At 44.9% G+C, this 25707-nt stretch overlaps 1 protein-coding gene across 1 annotated transcript in view; it reads right to left on the reverse strand.

Annotated features, from left to right (window-relative positions):
* cusr (Copper-only SOD repeat protein) overlaps window positions 1–25707 on the reverse strand; it is a 177539-nt gene that overhangs the window by 74705 nt on the left and 77127 nt on the right. Inside the window, exons 4-5 of the mRNA XM_041209411.1 lie at window positions 2106–2189; window positions 840–941 (exon numbers count right to left, since the gene is read on the reverse strand). Of these exons, the coding sequence (XP_041065345.1) occupies window positions 840–941; window positions 2106–2189 (186 nt within the window). The remainder of the gene's footprint in view (window positions 1–839; window positions 942–2105; window positions 2190–25707) is intronic.

The following is a 25707-nucleotide window of genomic DNA, read 5'->3' on the forward strand; positions in this document are numbered from 1 at the left end:
GCAAGGATGTTAGTCCTCCTCTGGTTCAGATGTAGACTGTCCCGCTTGTACAGGTCTCACCTTCCCCAGAAACGGTCCCAGTGTTCCAGGAATCCAAAACCCTCCCTCCTGCACCAACTCTTAAGCCACATGTTCACCTGCGCTATTCTCCTATTCCTGAGCTCGCTAGCACAGGGCACTGGGAGTAATCCAGAGATTACAACCCGAGAGGTCTTGCTTTTTAGTCTACTGCCTAACTCCCTGAATTCTTGATGCAAGACCTCATCCCTCTTTCTACCTATGTCATTGGTACCAACATGTACCATGACCTCTGCCTTATCACCCTCCCCCTTCAGGATGCCCACAAGGCTACGAGGCATTTCATCTGGGGTGTGGGCAGAATGACAGTATTTTTTCTTGTCTCACTTTGAATCATTATTGATGGTGACTAATCACAGAATGGTGAAATGTCTATGTCCAAAACTGTCTTTGTGTAATGGTAATCTTGATTAACTTGGTCTGTTTTTATTGTTGAACTATTTTTATATGGAGGGGCCTAATTTGAGATATAGTTATCACTATCTAACATTGTCTCCCAAGGTTCTATCAAATTAATCTGAACAGACTTAGGCATCTGTTTTACTTTCTGTGTAAAGTTCAATATGTTTTACCAAAATGTCATTATAAACCAATAAAAATTTAGTAAAATAACTTTTAACTTTCCACACAAAGGAAAATATTTATTCCTTTCTTTATCATTAATAATAATAATGAATACCTTACTTAAGAGCAGTATAATTTTCAGTGATTGATGTTCTGCTTTTTCTGTATCAAGGGGTTGAAATGGAGGCATCACTTACCCCGGTATCTATATTGTAAGGATTATAGTGTCCTCCTACATCACTGCAGTTCTCACTGTACTGTCGAGGATTGGTATGAACATGCCACATTAGATCATTAGTCTGTGGAATAAACAAATCTCGTTATAGAATATGGAAAGCAACATATTTGCAACTACATTATTAATAATTCTGCCCATACTTGACTACCTTCAAAAAGTAATTTGGTGGAAGTGAAGAATTTTGTATATCCTGAAACATTATAAGGTGCTTTATAGAGTTTAGTAGCGTAATGGTTATGTTACTGGACTATTAACCTGGAGGCCTGGACAGATAATCCAGTAATATGAGTTGAAATACGACCATGACAGTTTTAGAATTTTAATTCAGTTTTAAAATCTGGAAATTAAAAGCTGGTATCAGTAAAAATGACCCTTAAGCTTCTGGGCTGCTGGAAAAACTAAGGTCTTGTCTAAATGTTACTCCAGTTCCACACCAATATGTTTGACCAGCTAGCAAGCCTAGCAAGCCACTCAGTTCTATCAAAGAATAAATTGCCAAAAATGGAGGCCCAGCACCACCTTCTCAAAGCAACGAGGGATGCCAGCCTTGCCAGTGATGCTCATATCCCAAGAATGAAAAATAAAAAAGGAATGCATTTTCATTTTTAGGAAACGATTGTAGACTAGGACAAAATAGTGGGAGGGTAGGATATTTCCTGGTTGTGTTTGGTTCTGGTACTGCTCATGCACAGCTTCCTTTCAGGACATTGAATGTGTGCAATAGAATCCATCATGCATCAAAGACCAGCTGGAGATCCAAAAATTATGAGATGAATGGCCTTTTCTCATTTCAGGCTGTGCTATATTCTTAAAGTTTCCACCAAGATCTTAATGAAAGGGGTTAACTGCAGGAGGGAGAAGGGAAATTTGAAATAAGTTTATCTGAAAATACAGCATCCAACTTAAAATAGGGAAATATTAGCGAGAATATATTCATGTTGCAAGCTTTAGATTGTTATATGAAAATTACTTAACAACAAATTTTGTACAATGCATGAAATATAGGGAACATGCTGTGGTACATTGGAATTCTGCAGACTTTAGCAAACTGTGTCTGAAGCGTTCATTCCCTTAACTAGAATCAGCTTTGTGAGGTGCATCTGGTAACCCAATGGACTTATTATTGTTTTTAGTGAAAGTTAACTGCGGCAGTAGTCTTAGAAGTAATTTCAAGTTTATCTGGCTCAAGATGAAAAGAAATGCACAGAATAATGTTGACACTTACACCACCTGCATTAGCCTTGGTTGCCTCAAGGGCTATTTCCATTGTTGTGTCACTCAAACTGCCATCTGCAAAGACCTGTTGTGACTGGAAACAAAAGGACAGTGTGTTAAAAACATCAACGTTTCCAACTGGAAAATTTCCACTTTTTTATTTTGTGTATTTCCTGCAATAACCTTTCATATCTTCAATGACGAAGGAGGGAGGGGAACAAAGGGATTGGAAGCAATATTATCATATCATCTTCTGACCTCAATACATTTCTATCATCAACAACCTTTTCATGCCTCATCATTCTTTTCTCTCCTTAGCTCCTTTTCTGTCAAGGCAACAATAAAAACCCTTCCTAATATTTTTGCTGAATGATATTAACACAAGTAAAATTACTTTGGCACCTGGGGCAGGTTTTTCCGGTTGGCAAGCAGGGGCAAGGCACGCTCGCCCACATGTTAAATGACAGGGCATATGTCCCAACCTCACCCCGCATCATTTCGATTTTCAGTTCGGCGGAGCACGCACAGCCGAATTGGCTGTGCACCCGCTGAACTGTCAACGGCTTATTAGGGCCATTAAAAAACTAATTTACATAATTTACAACCTTAAGGTTGGCGGGCAGGCCGGGACCCAGGCGGGCTTTGGAAAAAAAACATGAGGTCTCATCCAAGGGTGGAATGAGGTTTCATGAGGGTATTTAAATTTTTATTAAATGTTTAAATAAAAGTTATGGACATGTCCCAGCTCACGTGGCAGTGTCATATGAGGGGACATGGCAGGGAAATTTTTTTGTCACCCTTATTGAAAGGTTTAAATAGGAGCCGATCTCCCTGAAGCAGCACTTTGCCTCAGGGAGACCTGTGCGCTCTTTTGCGTGCACGTGCGAAAAAGCGCACTCCCGGCTGAGGGAAATTCCCCCCCCCCACCCACCTGCACAGGGAGCGCATAGCACTTCCTGGCGGGCATCACGCTTGATGGACCTTAATTGACCCGCCCACGTAAAATGGCAGCTCGCCCCCAGCCTGCGCTCGCTCCCACACTTGCCCATCAACTGGTTGCCCCTGGTTTACCACAAAGTGACCAGTGTCAGTAATCACTGGCTTTAAGGACACAGTTCTTCCTCCGCTAACGGGGAAGCTACATGACACATGCTAGGCCTAACTCACACTTACAATTGTACCAAAATAATATTAGCAACAAAATAATTTTCATTGTACAGGCCAACTTGAACTGCTGAAAATTGAACAAAATCCTACAAATTTCCACAGTGAATTGTTTTAGTTACACCATCTTGTGAGCAATAACCTGAAACTTGCTATATGCCAGGTATGTGCATATAGAGAAGCTTGTTATTGTGTGCATTGGTCCAAGTGTGACCAAAACCAAACTGAATGCTTTCCACTCCGCAAGCAGCTCAATTTTCATTTTAACAGAGGGCAGTGGGAGCATGTACTTTCGATTCAACATCGCCTTCAAAGTTTTATAAGTTTTTACAGCTCAGTAACTCACCTGTACAAGTTTGATTCTAGGCTGCTTGTGAAGCTTAAGAACAAAAGAATATATGAATAGGAACAAGACTAGGCCACTTGGCCAATCAACTTTGCTCCGCCTTTCGATAAGGTTACAGCTGATCTCCTACCTCAGCTAAACCTTCCACCATCCCCATATTGTTTCATTCCCTTGCTATCCAAAAATCTATTGACCTCTAACTCCAAAATACTCAACGACTGAGCATCCACAGTTCTTTGGGGTAGAGAGTTCCAAGTGTTCACAACCCTTTTTGTGAAGAAATTTCTGCCCATTTCAGTCCTAAATGGCCCTTATTCTGAAACTGTGAACCCTAGTTCTAGACTCTCCAGCCAGGAGAACCATCCTCCCATTTTTTAACCTGTCATTTCCCTTAAAAATGTTATATGTTTCCAATGAGATCACCTTCATTCTTTTAAATTCTAGGAATATAGGAACAGTTGACTCAATCTGTTCTCTTCGGAAAAATCCCCTCATCCCAAGAATCAGTCTTGTAAATCTTTACTGCACACTCTCTAACACAAGTATATGCTTTGTTACGTAAGGACACCAAAATGTACCCCAGTCATGGTCTCACCAAGGCCCTAGGTAATTGCAGTAAGACATCTTTACTATTGTACCCTAATCCCTTTGTCATACAGGCCAACATACCACTTGTTTTCCTAATTGCTTGTGGTACCTACATGATAACTTTTCATGATTCATATGGAAGAACACCGAGATCCCTCTGAATACCAAGATGGTGCAGTCAACGTGAACTCAAAATGATGTGAGATTCCATCTTCATGATTGGTGGGGATTACACCACCTCTCTTTAGTGCATTCAAATCAGATCAAAAATTGATGCTCAGATTAGGAAGCGATGTTTTGCATTAATTTGCACCCAATTGCTTTGCCATGAAAGTGACAGTAAACTACCCTTAGTTTCCTGACTCAGAATTGTGATTTCTTCCCTGATAGCCAGTACATGAATTCCATAGCCTCACATGTTTCTCCATCTTAAATTTTTTACATTCAAACTTATATCTATGACACCACATTCATGACCACTCAACTACTAGAAACAGTCTGCCTCTGCCTCTTCTCCCTCTTGCTTTTTAATTTTAAACATTTCTATAATATTGTCATATAATCTGCATATTTCAACAAAAAATCCAGTTTTTCAAATTTTTCTTCATACTTATGTTTCCTCATATTACACCACACACTGTCTTATTGGAACAAGCTGATTAGATTTTTGAGTCTACAGGAAAGGGGAGGGTAATGGAAAAACTCTTATATGGTCATAGGTTAAAATTGTTAAATTTCATAGAAAATAATACACACACCATTTATTCCTCTCCTGTTTGTGTTACACATGGAAATTATAGATTGAATGTTGCCATTTCACACAGATTTTCTGTTTATGTCACTGTAAAGCTGCCTTGTTAACATGATACTAAACCGAGGGACACAAACTGGGTTAATAATTTCAACAGCTAAATAATTCTGACGTTAAACCATGAAGGTTCCAATCTCTTCTAAAGTTACTGTCAATTTTGAAAGTTTTTGTTTCCAATCCAAGTGTCACATTATCTCATATCTGAGGATTCTAAACTTTGCTGCTGAGATTTTTGGAAGGTTTTCTTTACGATATGCGCAACCTTACATTTTTCCCACGTCTCAAATTCATATATCCCAATCTGATCTCACTTCAATACAGTAGTTGCTTCAGAAATTATTTTGAAAATGGTGAACACAGAACAGTTGCATAGCATTTGTTACCAAATGTAATGCAGTACGAACAGATTCAAAGTGTGATGTTGAGGGCTTGCTTCTTATATACAATGTACAAATATATTAATGGCAAGAATGAAAAAAGTATTTAGGCCAGATTAGTAGGATTAAACCAAAGGGCAGGATTATCTGGCCCCACCCACTGCTGGGATCATCCGGTCCTGCCACTGAATCTCCCGTGGTGGGGCTGCAAAATCCCAGCCAAAGACTGTTGAGTTAGAAATTTTGGTCGCTCTTGGAGCCAACTTCTGACGCAACATTAGCAGAGGCATGACAATTTCAGAATAGAAATAGATCCGTAGTGTTTCCTGCCTTGGTGCCAACCTCAAGCAAAACCTGCCAGAGAGAGAACCAGGTACTTCTTCTACATGTCTTCTCCATCAGTTCTCTGTCCTTGGCGATTACTCACCTAACCATGGCAAAGTTCCATGATTTTCTAACTGTGGGTATGGCGCGGAGGCTGGCCCCAAGTCTACCTCCTCTGTAATGGGGACTGAACCCCACACGCTGTTGGCATTAATCTGATTCACATGCTAGCCACCGAGCCAACTTCTTCATCAACCCCACATCTTCTACCCCCTGTAACTAGGTAGTAATTTTGGGAGGTGCAGGTGAGAGGGACTGGGACTATTTTCAGGCTGTCTAGATCTGGTTTAGGTATCTTGTTCCACCACAAATGGGCCCCAAAGTGTCAGTGTCAAAGGCTTCCTAAGGGAACTATTATTGTTGGCCAACCAGCATCTGAGTCAAAATACATGTGAAAATCTCACCTTGGATTTTTGGCTTAACTAATCTGCATCAACCCCTACTAGAGCAAAGGTATGTCATTCTGATCTTAATGGACGGCTACCAATATTGTGTTGCAGCAGATGTGGTCAGAAAAAGCCAAACTTTTAATGGCCCCATCCTCAGGGTTTGGGATGTGGTCTCATGGCAGGCAGAAGTTCCAGCAGAGCAACTCACTGCTAGCAATTCTATTTCTGTGTTTTCTATCATTTCTGTGTTTTTAAATGTAAAGATATAGGGCTTTCCCTCTGACTCAGTGACTTCCAAAGAAAAACCTCCAGCATTTGCTGAGCCATAAAAAAGTGTCAGAGGGCCAGGTTTTGCCAAAACTGGTGTGGTCCCGACATCAGCCAGAAATGAGCGTCATCAACGTGCATTGCCAGCCAGCCGGCAGGACTTGCCCCTGGATTTTACAGACGTCAGCTGGTGAATAAGCTGCTGGTAAGGTTGCAGTCCTATTCAGAATGGCTGTCAGCCCCCAATAGCTGCTGACCCAAACAAGCGGGCTGGCAGCTCAATAGCCTCAGAGGCACCACTGGGAATCGTGGACACTGCTGAGCAAGGAATGAGCCCTGCAGCCTACAGAAGAAGGCTGAAGATAATTAAAAAAATAAAATAAAACCACTGCTAATAGAGGGGAAACCCTCCAAAGAAAGCACTGCAGCCACAAGGGCTGCCTTCCCTGCCCGCGTCTTCTCTCTGCTTAAAATACGTTCCTCCCCACCCCAGACTGCTGTTTGGAGGTTACCTACATTCAGCTAGCGGCTTCTCCAGCCAGCAGGTGGGTCGATCCACCATCGGTCTGATGAATTGCCAATAATAGGGCTTTTACGTGTTCCAATTTGCTTCCCATCTCCTTGTAGCAGGCAGCTTGTCTGCTCCCTCTACCTAGATGGGTAAAATTCGCTGATGACAGGACATGACTGGAGAGCCGATATGCTGCCTTCCCAGATTTTACCAGCCTTGTTCCCGCCTTGAACGGCCAGTAAAATTCTCCCCATAGAGTCGTTCACAGCCAAGAAGGAGGCCACCTGGCCCATCAAGCCTAGCTCAATTTGTTCTGTAGCCTGTGCTAAATTAGCAAATTGCTGAAGCATGCAACAAATTACTACAGTTGAATTTAGGACCCCAGACTTAGGACAGAAATAGCCAGAGATTTTATATTGATTGTTCATTGGCTGGTTCTGAATCTAGGACCAAATCTAGAATTTGAACATATAAAGTATACTACCATTTAAAGTGTAGCATAAGAAGTGTAGCATATCCAGAGGTGCATCTTTCATGTGAGACATTAAACTGAGGCAAACCTAATGGATCAAGATACTTCCATGGATTTGAAACATTTCAGAATATCAATCATGAAGTGTTATATAAATGCAAGTACTTTCATTTCTCCCGTCTATACAGTAAATTCTGCTGGAAGTCTGCATGTGAACATCAAATGTGGACAGGATTAGACTAATTTGCAATTTGCCCTACAACTGAATCGTCTAAAGTTATTTGTATCCAGAGCCACATGTGAGGAAAGCCCAATTTAGGTGAGAGTGAGAATCAAACAATTTCTGAGAACAGGAGGTGACCATTCATCCTATTGTACCTGTACCGGCTCGCTGAAAGAGCCAACTTTGTTTCATTTTCCTCCTTTTTGTCATCCTATTTTAGGTTTTCTTTTTCAAATAGTTATCCATTTCTCTTTTAAAAGCTATTATGGGCTCAGTTTCTGCCATTGTTCCCAGTAAGGCATTCCAAGTCTTAACAACTCTGCATAAATGAAGATGCTCTTAACTGCTCCCTACATTCTTTTGGTGATGGTCTTAAATTTATGCTATTGAATTACCAACTTACCAACAATAGAAAGGGTTACTCTCTCATACCTCATTAAACAGCTATATCACTCCTCTTAATCTTCTCAGTTATAAAGAAAAGAGTATCTCCTCTTAAATAAAGCCACTTATTCCTGGTATCATGTTAGTGAATCTTTTCTGCACCTTTTCAATGATGTCAAAGTAGTTTTTCAAAGCAAGGTTCCCATAATTAAGCATAATGAGATAACTTTTCATCTTCAATACATGGTCAAGTTGTCTGACGCAATGGATCATCAATTGAAATCAATAGACTAAAAATTGGGCGTGTTTTTTTTCAAATGGTCGGGCAATCCATCTCACCCATACAAATGAAGAATATTCTAAACAGCCTAACCAATTATTTTTATCATGGGAAGCTGGCAAACCTCCATACCTCAGCACAGGATGGGTAAAGGGAAAATAATGCAGGGGGAAAAAAAGAGAAAAATATGATTTAATTGAAGTTCCGTACATTTGGCCAAAACAAAATATCGTAAATATAGTAAAGCATGCAAAGAAGAAAAGATTTTGCCAGCAATGCCAAACACGTTCATCTAAAATGAAAAGTTATTTTAGATTCAAGGATTCGGCTACCAGAATGCTCAAAAATGTTGGGCTATTTACTACTTATCTTGTTCTCATATAGCATTGCAATATCCCTTTACCTTTGTCTCCAAAAGAGTAAAGAAATTCTGTATCATATTTCAGTTTATTGTTAAGGGGAATAGAAGACTTTTGTTTACCTTCTATTGTGTCATACATTGCCAAGTTTTCTGATTCATTCCTTATTGGAAGACATGTGACTACTAGTACCACAGCAGAAGCCTTGAGATCAGAGTTTGGTGGGGTGGAGAGTGCGAGGTGGAAAAGAGAAGCAAAAAATCGACATTAGTGGCAGTGAGGGTGGGACTGCGATCAGCAGAAATGAAGCCGGGGGTTTCCTGGCAGGGCTGAAGGGAGCATTCCTGCTCCCCCTTGCCCATAAGAAGTGCTCAAAAAACACAAATCTTGCCGAACTGGCAGCTTGTGTTTCCTTTTTGCTACCAGGGTTCCAAAGCCCCGGGAAACTTGGTCAACAGTTATTGAGTCTAAATCTGGCTTCCAAATACATTGTGGGAGCCTGATGTAAACATGATAATTAAAAAGTGGCCCAACTCTCCAAGATAGGAAATGCGCACAACCTGCAACCCATTGACGTAAAAATAGTTAGGAGGTGTTGGGCGACTTCTCATTATTAATTCCACCCCCACCACCACCTATCTCAAGTGGGGTTAGTATTGAGGCCTCAGTGTTCTACCCAACAGGTGAAAACAGACAGTCAATTGGATAGTTCTCACCACTTTTAGGAAGGAACGATCTGATTTCAATAGCACACATTTTCCGGTAAGGAATGAGTCATCAAAGCTGACAACATACACAAGAATAGTAGGTAAAGAAAAACCTTCCAACCTCCTAACAATAGAATGAAATATAACGCAGCATTTGTTTAGTCTTTTGAAGACAAAGGTAAGAAGATATTGCATCGCAATATGAGAACATGAAAAGTAGCACTTATTCCAAGGACAGGATTTTCTATTCATTGGTTGGGCCTGGGAGTGGCCGCAAAACGGCCAATTAAGGCCCACCCAGCGTGATATGCAGCTCTGCACTGGCTGGGAAGGGCCATGCGGGGGTGGGGACCTGTTGGCCTCTGGGTCCAATGGCGACACAGCAGCCAGTTTAAAAGTGGAGCAAGCGGCCCCTGGAAGGCTGCCACAGAGGACATTCCCTGAACTGGCACCATGGACCCGAGTACAGCTGGACGCAACAGGCTGGAGGGCAGGTCAGGTGGGCACTCGGCCCCTGGTTCTCTGATGAGTGCCAAGCCGTCTTCCTGGAGGAGATAGCTACCAGGAGGGACATCGTCGTCCCCAGAGATGGCAGGAGGCAGCTACCGCGCCTCACCAAGAGGGCATGGGAGGTGGTGGCAGCGCTGGTCAGCAGCCTTGACGTGGTTCGGTGCTCCTAGACACAGTGCTGGAAGCACTTCAATGATCTGTTATGCTCAGGAAGGGTGAGTACCATGTTGGCATGGATCAGCGTGCAAATGTGTTAAGGTCTGGCCATCCCCCCCCCGTTGACCTCAGGGGTGCTAGGGTCTGAGTGCCAACTGTCAGTCATGCCGGAGCTGACCAAGGGGGTGAGCCCTGGCTGGTTGGACTGAGTGCCTTGCGGCTCAAGGGCCACAACTCAGAGGTGCCCTGCCAGGTGCTCCTCAGCTGAGGTTGGCCAGGCTGCAATGGCACTGCGTGTATAGAGTAGACTAATCAATGCTCCTCTGTTGTATCAGGAGAAGACGGCCCACAACACTATAGAAAGGTTGTGTACCAGCGGAGGCCCCGCTAGCCTCCTAACCCTTTCTGAGGTATGAGCAAGATGCCCTGGGGCTTGATAGCAGGCACGCCCCATCTGCAACCAGGTGTGGAGAGGCAGAGGTGCCAGACAAAGGTATGAGTGCAGTGCACATAGGTAAGAATTTTGGGTTGCGCAACCATTCTAGTGTAGTCTTTTCATTGACGCAAACGCAAATTCTGTGTTATATTTCATTGAACCTGGTGTCCCCATGAATCGTTGGAAGACGAGAGCACCATGATGCAGATCTCCGTTGTCTCACCAGTGTGCCTGGGATGCACAGTGACAGTGTGATGAATTTAACTAATGACATGTCCTTCTCCCTGTTAGGTTCGCCAGCGTTCGATCTCTGGACCCCTAAAGGCCACCCCTGTCACTGGAGGACCACCAGGAGTAATTTGCATCTCATCACACCCACTCTGAGGAAGACACCAGCGCAGATACCAGCACCTCAGTAGGCAATAGAGCAGTGGCTACTATATCAGTGGACATTGGTGAGGGCACTTCACAATCGCTTGAGGTGGGGGCGAAGGCAGAGAGTGCCCGCGGCAACAGCAGTCACAATACTGCTGGAGACCAGGACAATGCTCAGTCGAAGGCTGATGATGAGCCTCTGGAGTTGTCCATTAGGCGGCAGATGCTGGATGTCCAGTGAGATGTGTGGGAGGATCTGGCGGAGATCCATGAGGGTGTGCCTGCCATGGTCTCTGTGATGGAGGAGTCCATGTGGAGCGTGAGCACTGTGTTGACTATCATGGCCGAGCGCACCGCCTCCTCCATTGAGAGAGTGGCGACTCTCATGGAGAGGCTGATCCAGGGACAGAATCAGGGGTTCCTCGCTCGGACTTGCAAGCCCTCACAGAGGCACTGACTTCAGGTGGTCAGTGTCAGTGTGGGAGATGGATGAGGCACCCAGTATCCCAGCTAGGTGCCCGCCCATCAATGGTGAGCAGGGAGGTCCACAGCGACCTCACGTTGGCACATAAGCTGCCTGTCATCTCTGTGGGCTCCTCTCAGGGCGCTCTGGATGATGGCAGCAGCTCCTCCGCCTCCGCCCCCCCCCCCACCCCCACCCCCCCCATCAGTGACCGTGGCATCTGATGAGGCTGCAGCAACTGGGAAGATGCCAGCCTTGGCACTGGCCGCTCCCTCCCAGACAGGGTCAGCACAGGCTCCACTGGCCCGAGATGACGGCCAAGGTCATCAAGGGTACAAGAGAGCAGAGTCAGCAGGGTGTCTCCAATGCCGGTGCCAATGGGGGGAGCACAAGATAGACAGGTCATGGGTGATTTTATGTTCATTTTTGTTAACTTTATATATATTGGTCCAACGTTAAATACCAGAAACCTTCCTGTTAGCATTGTTGAATTGTGAATTGTCAGAATGACATAAATTGTGTTTTTGTCTTCATGGCCTCAGTATGCTTCACCTTTTAAGTTCATTGGTGCGGGGAAGGCCAGTAGCTGATGCTGGACAAAGGCTGCTGATAATAAATAGTAGCAACATGAAAGTTTTTATATTGTGAGGAAGATACAGTTTCAAATACATATAAAACAATGACATCTACATATTAGAAGAGTGAAACATATATAAAAGGAGAATGAGGCTATGTGTCAGAGCAAGGCATTGTGAGATCCAACAGAAGTGCGTGAAATAGCTTTAATGAAGCCTCCAGTATTTGTGCAGAAGTCTGCTGTCTACCAAATCCGAAGCTGGGAAAAAGTCATTTGGAATTCCACTATCCAGGGTATTGTGTTAATTTGCTGGATCTGTTTAAAATCTAAAATCTATGTTTGGACCGTTGCCTTAAAGGTGGTGTAACTGGGAGTCAGGTTAATTAGGAATTTTAGAAGTTATAATCGTAATTTGAAGTCCTATGTATGTGCTTGAAATCTTTTCTTTTGTTGAAAATTATTGTAATTATATTTTAAGTCTCATAAAGTCTTGGTGGTCTTAGTACTTCTGAATTCAGGACACACATCTCGAAATAAATACAAGTTGTGATAGTGGGATCAATTTTCCCTCATGGATTTGATCCACCTGGCACACATCATGTGCCGGGTCATACCAGTCATCACAGTTATCAGGCTGCCTCCACCTCCACTGTGGATGGCTAGGGAGCACCAAGTTGTAACTCTTAGAGTTAAAACAATTAAACTAAATTAACAAAATTGGGATAAATCAGGCACAGTCCCTAATTCAGGTCAGCTGTAAAACCAAGGACAAAGTTTAAAGGAAACTTACAAACTTTAAACCAAAATGTGATTAAAGGGATCGATAAAGCACCCCAGTCCCCGCAGTGTCCACCGAGCACGGAAGGCCTCGAGTGTACCGGCAGACACCGCGTGCTCCCTCTCCAAAGACACTCGGCCGCGAAAGTAGCCGCGGAAGAGGGACAAACAATCGGGCGGGACTCCCCCGTCGATCGCCCGCTGCCTGGACCTGTTAATGGCCAACTTGGCCAGGCCCAGGAGCAGGTTCACGAGGAGGTCGTCCTCCTTCCCGACCCCCTTCCGCACCGGGTGGTTACACAGCCTGGGCTTGGGTGTTAATCACTTATACACACTGTTCACTATTGCCAATAAACGCTCAAGAATGTCTCGTCTCCCTGCCTATGGCTCCTTGTTCTGATGAGCAGTGTTCATGTCACTCAGATGTGAAACCTTTCTGCACAAGATAAAGGTAGGTGTCTCAGTCCAGGGCCTCTTCCCTGTGTCTGTGCAGCCTTCAGACCAAAGTGGTGGCCCAGCCTCACACTCCCTGGACACGTTACTGATGCCTGCACCTCTCAGCACCTTTAAGATGGGGCTGACCCCCATCTCTTCAGCATCTGTGACCAGTGATGCTGTGCTCCTGAAGGGCTCAGGTGCTGAAGACAGACAAAGGATCAGATGCTTTTAAAATTTCATGGCTGTGTCGCTCTGATAGGACCCTGATCACAGAGCACAAGCAAACTGCCCTTGGCCAGACAGGAGTTAGACATTCTCAGAGACTAGGTAAAGATCTATGGAGTGTCCTCACTGCATGTCGTCATTATCCTTCTGCAATCGAGTGACAATTAAGGCCTCCACTGAGTCTCCATGACAGGAGCATTATCACAGAAGGTATGTGCATTGTCATAAGCCAGACTGGACTCAAACGTTCACAGGTGCAATGTGAGGATCTATGGTATCATCATCATCTTCCACAAATCTGGCAGCTATGAGGGCCTCCTGAGTACATCTGCCTCACCTGGCCAGTGCAAGGGCTTCATCACCGTCATCGTTGCCTTCAAGGGCTGCCTCACCCTCACCCCTGTTGGCATCCTCCTTTTCAGAGGAGACCTCCAGCTCCTCCATCGCCTCCTCAGCCAGCTCCTCTCCCCATTGCAGCGCCAGGTTGTAAAGGGCACAGCAGGCGACAACGATGTGTGACACCCTCTGCGGACTGTATTGCAGGTTCCACTAGACCGGTCCAGGCACTGAAACCTTATTTTCAAAATCCCGATGGTCTGCTCCACCAAGTTGTGAGCTGCAGCATGTGCCTCATTATAGCATCGCTCTGCTACAGTCTGAGGCTGCCTCACGGGTGTCATCAGCCACGGCCTCTGTGGGTGGCCCTTGTCCCTGAGGAGCCAACCCTGCAGCTTCTGTGGACCCTGGAAGACTTCAGGGATCTGTGACTGACTGCAAATGTAGAACTCGTGCACACTCCCTGGAAACCGTGCGCATACCTGCAGGATGCATTTCCGTTGGTCGCACACCAGCTCCACATAGTTGACATAGTTGACCACGTGTTATGGAGGAGATCTGAGTAAGTGCACCCTGCACCTGTGGGAAACCCGAGATCTGGGCGAATCCAATTGCTCTTGCATCCTGGCTTTCCTGGTCCCTGGCAAAATGCACAAAGTTGTGTGCCCTTGTGAAGATGGCATCCATGACCTCATGGATACATTTGTGGGTGGAGGCTTGTGATATCCTACAGAGGTCACCTGTGGAGCCCTGAAAGGAGCCACTGGTGTAGAAATTGAGCGCCGCAGCCACTTTCACAGCCACTGGCAGTGGATGCCCTCCATGTCCAAGTGATGCCAAATCCTGCAGTAGCTGGCAGATGTAACTGACCAGTTCCCTAGGCATGCACAGTCTTCAGCAACACTGGTTCTCAGTCATCTGCAGGAATGAAAGGCGGCGTCCATAGACCCTGGGTCTAGCTAGACGCCAACCAGCAACAGCTCGCTCTGGTTCTTCGGCAGTATGTGCAGGAGCCCCACCCGCCTTCTTCCAGAGGGTGCTGCTCCTCCCTCTGTGCTGCCAGGCACTTCACTCACTCTCTTCTCCATTGTCTTCACTCTCTATATGCCACAAGGCATACAACTAGGTCACTGAGCTCCATAATCTTGTTGCACTCCTCCTGTAAGATGAAAGGGAGAGCCACATGGGTTAGCATGAGCATACTAAGAACCTGTCTTGGTCACATCTGAAGGCCCCTTAGCTCATCCTGGAGAGTGCTGGGCATCACTTGGATGGCAGAGGTTAGTGCACTGTATGGTGCCCAAAACCCCACTCACCTCTGCCACACTCCACCCGACCGATTGGAGGCAGCTTTGCACATTGGACTGCAGGCATTCTCCTAATTCATGCTGCAAGGCTGCACTGTTAGCTGGAACCACGGGAGAGAGTGGTCCAAACCGGATGATGACATTGCAAGGGGCTGTGAGCACCTCCACCAGTGACCAGCTTTAGCAAGGAGATTGTACAATGTGTCCAGTCGTCCAACTGTTCTGCAGTCCACTAAAACACTCACTACATTACAGTCTGTGTCCAAGGGGTGAAAAGCTCTGGGGCACTTGGTGCACTTTGATGCCTCTGCATTGCTTGTGGGCAGAGAAGATAGAGGGCCGACTCCAATCATATCAATGTGGCTGCGCCTGAAGTATCTCAAATTCAGAGAAATGGTCACTTTCTACAATGTTTCCCTTATGCATGGGTCCAATCCTGCACATGCTTGTGCGCTGCCTTTGCTAATTTCTCCTTTCTACACACCTGTAGAAGCTTTTAGTCTGTTTTTACATTTCTCACTAGTTTACTCTCATATTCTGTTTTCTCTTTCTTAATCTTTCTCCTTTGCAGAATTCTAAAATGCTCCCAATCCTCAGGCTTACCCTTTTTAGCAACTATATACATCTCTTCCTTTGATCTAATACAATCCTTGATTTTTTTTATTAGCAACGGTTGGAACATTTTTCTTGTTGGCTTTTTGTGCATTAAAGGAATGTATTTTTACTGTAAACTATGTATTAGCTCTTTAAATATTAGCCATTGCCTGTCTACTATCATACGTTTTAATGTGGTTTCCCAATCCAACATAGCCAATTTTCCCCTCATACCTTCATAGTTCCCTTTGCTTAGATTTAAGGCCCTAGTCTCTGATTGAACTACATCACTTTCAAACTTAATGTAAAATTCTATCATATTATGGTCACTCTTTCCTAAAGGCTCTTTTACAGCAAGATTATTAATCAATCCTTTTAGATCTAGTGTTGTGCAAGGAAAAATAGCCCATTCCCTTTCGGTTCCTCAACTTACCGCTCCAGAAAACCAAGCTGCATATATTATAAGAATTCATCCTCCACAACATTAATACCAATTAGGCTTACTAGTCTATATGTAGATTAAAATCTTCCATGATTACTGTATCACCCTGTTACATGCAACTCTAATTTCCTGAGTTACACTGTGATTTACATTACCACTGCTGTTTGGTGGCCAACTACATCTTGATCTTTACAACTAAAGTCATCTCTCATTACAGTGCTAATACCCTCTTTAATTAAGAGAGCTACCCCACTTTTTCCTAGCTTCCTGTCCTTCCTGAATGTCACATACCCTTCAATATTCAGGTTCCAGTTTTGGTTTCCTTGTAGCCACGTCTCTGTAATGGCTATCAGGTCATACATATGAATTTCTATTTGAGCTGACAATTCATCTGTTTTATTGCGAATGCTGCAGGAATTCAGATACAGAACCCTCAATTTGATTTTTTTACTGTTTTTGTAAACTCTGGCCCTATCTGCTGGCAGACTCCTAAGTTTGCAATCACTGTCCCTTCCTGCCATACTCTGATTATCATTACCTTTATTGCTACCGTGATCTATTGCCTTGTTATTTCCCTTTATTTTGCTCAATCTTCCTCTAAATGATCCCTTTCCACTTCTATTTAGTTTAAAGCCTTGCCTTCTTCTTTAGTTATATGACTCTCTAGAATACTGGTCCCAGCACTGTTCAAGTGAAGTTCCTCCCAACGGTACAGCCCTGACTTTCCCCAGTACTGGTGCCAGTGCCCCACGAACAGGAACCCACTTCTCCCACAACAGACTTTGAGCCATGCATCCATCTCTCTGACCTTATTTATCCTATGCCAATTTGCACATGGGTCAGGTTATAATCCGAGATTATTACCTTTGAGGTTCTGCTTTTTAATTTAGTGCTAGTTCCTCATACTCGCTATGCAGAATCTCTTTCCTAGTTCTACCTCTGTCATTGGTACCTAAATGGACCACAACAACTGCACCCTCTCCTTCCCACTGCAACTTCCCCTCCAGCCCAGAGCAGATATCCCGAGCCCTGACACTAGGTAAGCAACACAGCCTTCTGGATTCTTGCTTTCGGCTGCAGAGAAATGTGTCTATCCCCTAATACCACTATGTTCCTTTTAACTCCCCAAATTTGAATGGATTCCTGTACCATGGTCAGTCTGCTCATCCACACTACAGCCCTCGCTATTGTCTTTACAGTCTGCTAGAACTTCAAACTTGTTGCTCAATTGCAAGGGCTGAGGGTCCTCCACTCCCATATTCTTGATCCCCTTACCTGCAGTTGTACCCTTCTGTCCTTGACCACTGACCAAATCAGGCGATGCTGACCTAAGGGGTGTGACTGACTTCTGGAACAAAGTGTACAGCTAAATAACCCCTCCCTGATGCATCACAATGTCTGCAGCTAAGCATCCAGCGCATTACCTCTGAGTTAAAGTTCCTCAAGCCACAGACACTTACTCTGACGTGGTTGCCATGGATTACAATGGCATCCAGGAGGTCTCGTGTGCTGCAGCTGTGACACATCACCCATCTTGCCATCTTTATTATGTTAAGTAAATTTATTTCTCTTAATTAGTTTATAGTTCCCCTCTTTAACTAAGTCCCTCACTCACCAAACTCCCAGCTTCAACACTCTGTGCACTCAAGCAGCACTTCGATAGCCCTGTATTTATGGTCTCTGAAAACAATGATGAGTCCATCCCGCTGAGCCTCAGAAACCAGGTTAAAATAGCTACTTAATTAACTGGCTACAGCTGCTCTCAGAGAGCTTGTATATATCTATTTAAGCCTGGAAGAAATTTAACTTGCCTGATAACTTAAACAGTAATTTTTAGTTAATTGCTAAATGTAAACAAAAACTAAACTCTAGAAAAAGATTAAACCTTAAGATCCCCTCACTTACCAAAATCCCAGCTTCAACACTCTGCAGACCATTTTCCCACCTGCCAGCCAGCCACCTTAACAACCCAGCTGACTGCTGGGTGAGAAACAGGAGGGGCAAATGTTAATGACATTGATAATATTGACAGGACGTCTTGAGTTCACTGGCATTCTGGGTTTTAGATGTACAATCATGCTCCCCCTACACCCCTGAGATGAACTCCGGACCACATAGCCAAGCAATCACTAAGACCACCTACTTCTGCCTCTGTAATATCATCTAACTCTGCCCCAACTCATTGCAACTGTTGCTGAAACTCTCATCAATACCTTTACTCCCTCTAGACTTGACTATTGCAGAGCACTTCTGGCCAGCCTTCCATTTTCCACAAACATGAGCTCATCCTAAACACTGCCACCCATAAACTGACTCACATCAAGTTCCATTCACCCATTACTCCATATTCCCTGACATACATTAGCTCCTGGATAAGCAGTGCCTCTATTTTAAAATTCTCATTCTGGTTTTCAAAGCCCTCCATGATCTCGCCCCTCACTGTAACCTTCATCCGACCTACAACACTGATAGATATCTGCACTCCTCCAATTCTGGCCTCTTAAGCCTTTAATTAATTATTTTTCCACTCCACCATTGGAGCCATGCCTTCAGCTGCCTATTCCCTAAGCTCTGGAATTCCCTCCCTATAGCTCTCACTTCTCTACAACTCTTTCCTCCTTTAAGACCCCCCTTCAAACCAACCTCTTTGATCAAGCTTTTGGACACATCTGCCTTAATATCTCCTTATGTGTCTCAATGTCAAAAATTGTTTGATAACACTCCTGTGAAGCAATTAGCACATTTAACAATGTTTAAGGTGCTATGTAAATGCCAGCACTTGTTGCTGTAAAGATCAGGCCCTATGAGTTACATTTGTTAAATGGTAAAGCTGAACATATTTGGAGGCAGGGGTAAAGTATTCAACATTAAGCACTAATTCTATGACTGCAAGGTTAAGGAACTCTCACCTAACTTTAGTCACCGTCATTTTGGAGAGGCAAGGAGCCCAGAATAGCAACACTCTGTTGAGATAACATTACACATGTACAACCCATCCACCCAATGTTCCACAAGGTAAATTGCACTGGATATGCACCAGTGAGGACACAATTCACACCTGCCAATGCTCTGCAGTGTGTAAATCTTCTGAAAAATTGGAAGACTGTGTTAGAGGTACTTCAAAATTAGAATGAAGCCTTTAAAAAGTTAAGTCTGCTATGGATTGCAACCACAGGCTTGGAAGCAGCAGGTAAGTAGGAAGGTCCTTGGCTCATTAAGTTGAATGTCAGGTGTCTGGCCTGGTAATGGGTACTAAGGGAATTAATGGATAGGGGGATACTGTGGAAAGGCGGGTTAAGGTAGAAGATGAGCCATGATTGTATTAAATTGTGGAGCAGGATCAAAGTGCTGAATGAGCTACTCTCACTTATATTTCTTATATTCTCATGTATGATTTTATCCTGTTTCTCAAGAATGTATTCCACTGCTAGGTCTGACAGAGACACCAAACAAAAAAAACAAAGGCTATTACAATGGGTGAAAAAACAGTAAAACTTCTATGATTCTAACCTCCAGAAAATTCAACAGAAAAGAGAAGAATTGTTTCGTCCCCATGGAAAAAAGCTACAAAAACTTGAGTTCTAGAACTAGTGGTGCCTGCAGCCAAGCTGCTCTAGTACATTTAGAATATTGGCATCTATCCAACAAAGTGGAAAATTACCCAGATGTGTCCGCCCTACAAAAAGCAGGAAAAATGCAATTTGGCCTGTTAGCAGCCCATCAGTCTGCTCTCAATCATCAGCAAAGTAACAGAAGGGTGTCACGAACAGTGCTCTCCAGCAGGTACTTACTTGCCAATAACCTGCTCACTGAAATTTACTTTGGGTCCTGGCATGATCCCTCAGCCTTTGTTCAACCATGGACAAAAGAGCTGAGTTACAGATGTGAGGTAAGAATGACAGCCCTTGACACCTAAGAAGCACTTCACCAAGTGTGACATCAAAAAGCCTGAATAAAATTGAAGTCAATGGGAATCAAGAGGAAAATTCTTCACTGGGTGCAGTCATACCTAACACAAAGGAAGGGAGATTTCAGTTCTGTTGAAGGGTCAAATATCACTTTTGAATTACTATAGTAATTTGTGGAGAATTTGTGGTAATTTGTGGAGGACTCAAAACGTCAACTGTGCTCTTCTCCACCGATGCTGCCAGACCTGCTGAGTTTTTCCAGGTATTTTTGTTTTTGTTTTTGTTTTTGGATTTCCAGCATCCGCAGTTCTTTGCTTTTAACAAAGGAAGATTTGTTTTAGGCTGAGGCAACCCACTCATCACAGCTCCAGGACATCGCTGTAGGGAGTTCCTCAGGGCAGTGCCATAAGCCCAACCATCTCCAGCTCCTTCCTCGATGATCTTCCTTCCATCACAAAGTCAGAAGTGGGGATAATACCGATGATTGCATAGTGTTCCATGAGAGTCTCTAAACAACTTGCCATGAAATTCAACAGCATTACCAATATCAAATCACTCACCATCAAATGTTCTGGAGGTAATCATTTACCAGAAATGGAATTGGACCAGTCACATAAATACTGTAGTAGCAAAAGCAGGTCAGAGATTGGATATTCTGCAGTGTGTGACTCACCTTATGACTCCCAAAGCCTTTCCAAACTTACAAGGGACAAGTCAGGAGTGTGAAGCATACTCCCCACTTGCCTGGACGCAACTTCAAAAGCACTAAAGAAGCTTGACACCATCCAGGACAAAGCAGTCTGCTTTGATTAGTACCCCATCCACCAATTTAAACATTCCCTCCCTCCACCACCAGTCTGGACTGCGGCTGCAATGTTTACCATTTACAAGATGCACTGCAGCAACTTGACATGGCTTCTCCCATAACACCTGCCAGAACCCCAACCTCTACAACATAAATGGGCAAGGGCAGCAGGTCTGTGGGAACAGCACCATATCCAAGTTTCCCTTCAAGTAACACACCATCCTAACTTGAAAATATATCACCATTCCATCATCATCTTGGAATTAAAATCTTTGAACTCCCTCCCAAACAGCACTGTGAGTGTACCCAAACCCCAGTGTTTCATGAATGTGTCTCTCCACCCCTTTCTTGAGGGCAATTAGAGATGGACAATAATTGCTGCAATGCCTAAATCCCAGAGTGAATAAAAAATTAGTCTTGAAATGCATTGTCAGCCTTTTGTATTTTTGTACTATTCAAAAGTGCATTGTGAAATGTACAATTCTGAACGTATGTGTTATCAAATTTAATCTACAATTTTTGGGCCCCTATGGGGGATTAAGTCACAGGTGTTTTAGATGTCTCCAACTTTTCCCTTACACAGTGACCCTTGTTCTGCTTTGCATGTTTAAAGATAACGTAGAAGGTGCTCAACCATTGAGGAATTTATGCCTTGCAAACAAGAAACTCTATCTCCACAACCCAGGGATGACCTATCAGCAATGGCATCAATACAGCAGCTTGTACAGCAACCACTGTTGTACTATCAAATGAAATTATGATAAACTATGCCTTGCTGTTAGATTTTCTTGGTGTTATTCACAAATTATTTCTTGAATAATTTCAGAAGCACTATTTTCATGTAAAACCTTGAACAAAACCAAAGTCCTTTCTAATACAAATGAATAATTAAAAATGCAGTCTCACAGCTTCTACTGTTATTCTTAATTATGCTGAGAAACTTGAGTTCCATGGTCAGGGTCTGTTTATAAAGATTATATTACTGTGGTAACAGCTCAGAAATGGTTGCCTCAATTCCACTGTCCCTTCCTTCCACAATAATGCCCCAGATAGCGGCCCTGAATTGCTAAGATCTTTACAAGTCCAGTATGCTTGCCTAGCCTGCACACACTAGTGGGGCTCACATGCATCTTTGAGAATACTTGCATGCTTCGACAAATTAGATAAACTGGCCAACATTGCAACAGCAAGTTGCCACAATGCAACAGGATCAGAAACTCTGGTTTACGGAATGCCTGACCTGTTACCTGTTATTTGTTTGGAAACAGGTGGACAAAAATTCTCCTCTTTACAAGGCACTGAAGAAAACACTGAGAATTTTGGTTGGAGATCACGAATACCGCTGTGAGATTTCAGCCCGAGTGCTTTTTGCACATATAACTATTTAAGTGGGTACATATTGTAAAAATAATCTATTTCGACAACTACTTCCTAAATCTTTTGCTTTTGCCATGACATCAATATATTGTATAAGCATACTAAGGTGGTATTAAAGCAAATCACTATGTATTTGTACACAGGGTAATCAAGATATCAAGGAAATGTAATCAAGATGGGAATTGCAAGAAGCAACGTTGCCATGTAATAATATAAAACAACTTAATTCAACACTGGTAATTTTTGGAAAATGATTCACTTTGTATGTATTCGTTATTATAACATAACATTGCCCTATTGGCATTTTGGCATGTTTCCAGCAAATAGAACAGAAACATGTATTTTGTGTTTGGGGAATTACTGTTACACAGGGCCAGCCTCTTCCTTTGCGAGGTACTTTGGTCAAAAGCACAATGGACAGAACTCTCCCATGCCCCCGTTGGTGGGATCAATGATGGGGGGGGGGGGGGGGGGTGGAGAATTCAGCAGGAGGTCCAAATATCAGTTTCACACCGGAGTGAAATGACAGTGGGATCTTCCGCTACTGTCCACCTTGGTGGATCGCCATCCCTGGAGGTCAGCGCGAAATTGATCTGCATCCCACTAATGGGATGCAAATGAAGGCCCAACACCGAAATCTACCATACCACCCACCCCCACCCCCCTCCCCCCGCCCCCCCCCCACGCCCGATTCTCCGTGACAACAGCATGAAACATGCCAGTCCAGAAGATGTCTGCACCAATGTGACATGCAAAAGTCAGGACTTACCTTAAGGGCCTTGGTCAACTCGCAGTCATCCAATGAGAAGATGGAGGCCTCCAGCTACCAATCCCTGGAGCACCATGAGCAAAGGTGGGTGGAGCTTCATCCATGTGGCTCTTCCACAATGCAGCTTCCAGAAGGTGGGAGTTCTCCACACAGCAACATTGCTTTCGCTTTGGGCCTCCTTCCAGGGACTTTGCCACGGGATCGGTTCTTCTTCCAGGGACTTTGCCACGGGATCGGTTCTTCTTCCAGGGACTTTGCCACGGGATCGGTTCTTCTTCCAGGGACTTTGCCACGGGATCGGTTCTTCTTCCAGGGACTTTGCCACGGGATCGGTTCTTCTTCCAGGGACTTTGCCACGGGATCGGTTCTTCTTCCAGGGACTTTGCCACGGGATCGGTTCTTCTTCCAGGGACTTTGCCACGGGATCGGTTCTTCTTCCAGGGACTTTGCCACGGGATCGGTTCTTCTTCCAGGGACTTTGCCACGGGATCGGTTCTTCTTCCAGGGACTTTGCCACGGGATCGGTTCTTCTTCCAGGGACTTTGCCACGGGATTAGACCTTATGCCAGGTAGATCTCTCAGGCTTCAGATCCTTGAGCTGCAAGATAGAAGGCAGCAGGAGATACTGTTGGGCAGCGATGGAATTTTGGGAAGTGAGTAGTTAAAGAAAGCTAGGAGGACTGCAGATGGGGTATGGGTGTGGTGGCCTAGAGAGGCGTTGGTGGTTAGGAGTGCAGGAAAGGGTTTTACAGAGGTGTAGCTAGGTACTACAGGGAGCAGATGGGGAGGTTGGGGTTGGTTGCTGGGGGGGTGTGGGTAATGCCCATCCATGTGAATGGGGTAGGGGGGGTGGTGTGATGTCCAAGTTTGTGAAGGGTCGGGGGTAATATCCAGCTAAAGAGGCTCACAGGAAGAGGTCGGTGAAGTCAACTGCTGACTCCTGTGGAGCAAACTCAGGGTGGGAATGGTAGGAGGGAATGGTCAAGAAACAGGGGGCAGAGGGAGCCAGTAGGGTGGGAGAGTGAGGGTTCAATGCTGTCGTGTGAAGGGGTGACAAGGGGTGTTCATGGGGACTCATAGATAGACACGGACACAGAGGGTGGGCAAGAGGAGATTGGGCAGGTCATTGCGTATGGGGGGGGATGGGATTTTTGGGGGGGTAGGAAGGGAACGTGAATGTCCACCTGGACATTATCAAAAGGAAAAGGGTTCGGGTTGGAGGTTGACAGTGGAGAGGTCAAAGATAATGTCAGGGGATGAGTCAGTGGTGATAAGGGAAGGGCATGGGTGACTGAGGGAGGAGAACTGGGGCCGGAGCAAAGAAAAAAGCTAACAACTGCTATACTGGTCAAATTGAAAGTAAACAGAGCCTCTTGTTGGATGGGCTGAGATGCTGCATGGGGGTTGTGTCAGTGGGTGGGCAGAGATGCAAGTCATCTCAACTGGACAACTGAAAAGGGAACCCAGCAGGCAGTATTGACAATGCTAGGGACTTGGGACATGAGTTTGACAGATGAAGGCTCAGTGTGCACGGGAGAGTGATTGCACATGGCTCACAAAGGCCCTGCCACACACCCTTCTCCCTGCAGACTCACTCAGGAGGGACCGGGTACGCGCAGGAGAGGAACTTGGAAGCACTGTTTGCTAAGCCTGAAGAACCACAATAAAAAAGGACAACAGATATTAAAATGATTATATTTACAGAGGTTAGAATTGTGACAATGATTTGTTCATCTGTGTTGTGATTACTATTTCTTTATGTTTTGTAGCTGCTACTTCTCCTTACTGCTCTCCTGACACCCGCAGCAAAGGTGGAGGCAGCCTGCTGACTAGTTGCCTTTGATGACTTTGGCAGCCGTCCTCTGGAGGTCTGAGGCCTGGAGAGCCCCGGCTTCCTTTGGCTGTCCTCCTGTGGGACTGCTGCTCCCTCTGTGGTCACAGAGGATGAGGCTGAAGGGGTCACAGGCAAAGGGGATTCAGGAGGGCCACACAACTTCTGAGATCCCTCTGTAGATGACCCACGGGTGTCCAACTGCTGCTCCTCCTCCTGTAGGACGCCTGAAGGCCCCGGCCTGACTCCTTGAGGGGAAGAGGCACATGGAGGGAGGTTGAGGTGCTCCATCCCCCTCTTGCATGCCAACTGCAATAGCTCCACCATGGCTATCGCAGTGGAATGCAGGTCCACACTCATGTCCTGCAGTATCTGCTGAACTAAAATCTCCATGGAGTCCGGCAACTTCCCCATGGATACCTCAATGCATGCATAGGTTGGCATCACTTCATCAAAGAGCAGGCAGAGAGACTCGCCCGACTTGCATGCCACTCTGTTGTAGGCCTCCAACACCTCTGCCTGATGTTCCCCCACCTCTTGCGAACTCTCCATCATTAGCTGGTAGGCCAATTCCCAATGCCCATCATTGGACCCGGACCTCACAGATGCCTCTTCCATAACAGTCCTCCGAATGCCGGTGAGCTCGGCTGACCTTGCCTCCACCTGCAGTGGACAGATGTCCGTGCAGTGACTACCAGATTGTGAAACCCTTCATAATCTAGCACTAATACCCAGCAAGGTGAGTGGCCCTAAGCTGGCGGAGGGTTCAGGAGTCTGTTATGATGCCTCTACGAGTGAATATCTCTCCTCTTCCAATCTCTTCTGGCTCCTCTCTGGACTAGGGCTTCTACTGAGGCCTGACAGGGAGTCCTCATCCTTGGGCCTTGGCCTCTTCCTGATGGCATCTGTAAGTGAGAGAGGAGGGAGCAAGTGACAGCATGAGCTGTCTCCAAGATGGAAGCACATTTGGCCCTCAGGTCTCTCGACCATCGATGGATCCTTACCGGGTGGACACCAAAGTCTG

The sequence above is a fragment of the Carcharodon carcharias genome, chromosome 17, assembly GCF_017639515.1.
Source record: "Carcharodon carcharias isolate sCarCar2 chromosome 17, sCarCar2.pri, whole genome shotgun sequence".
Taxonomy (NCBI): Eukaryota; Metazoa; Chordata; class Chondrichthyes; order Lamniformes; family Lamnidae; genus Carcharodon; species Carcharodon carcharias.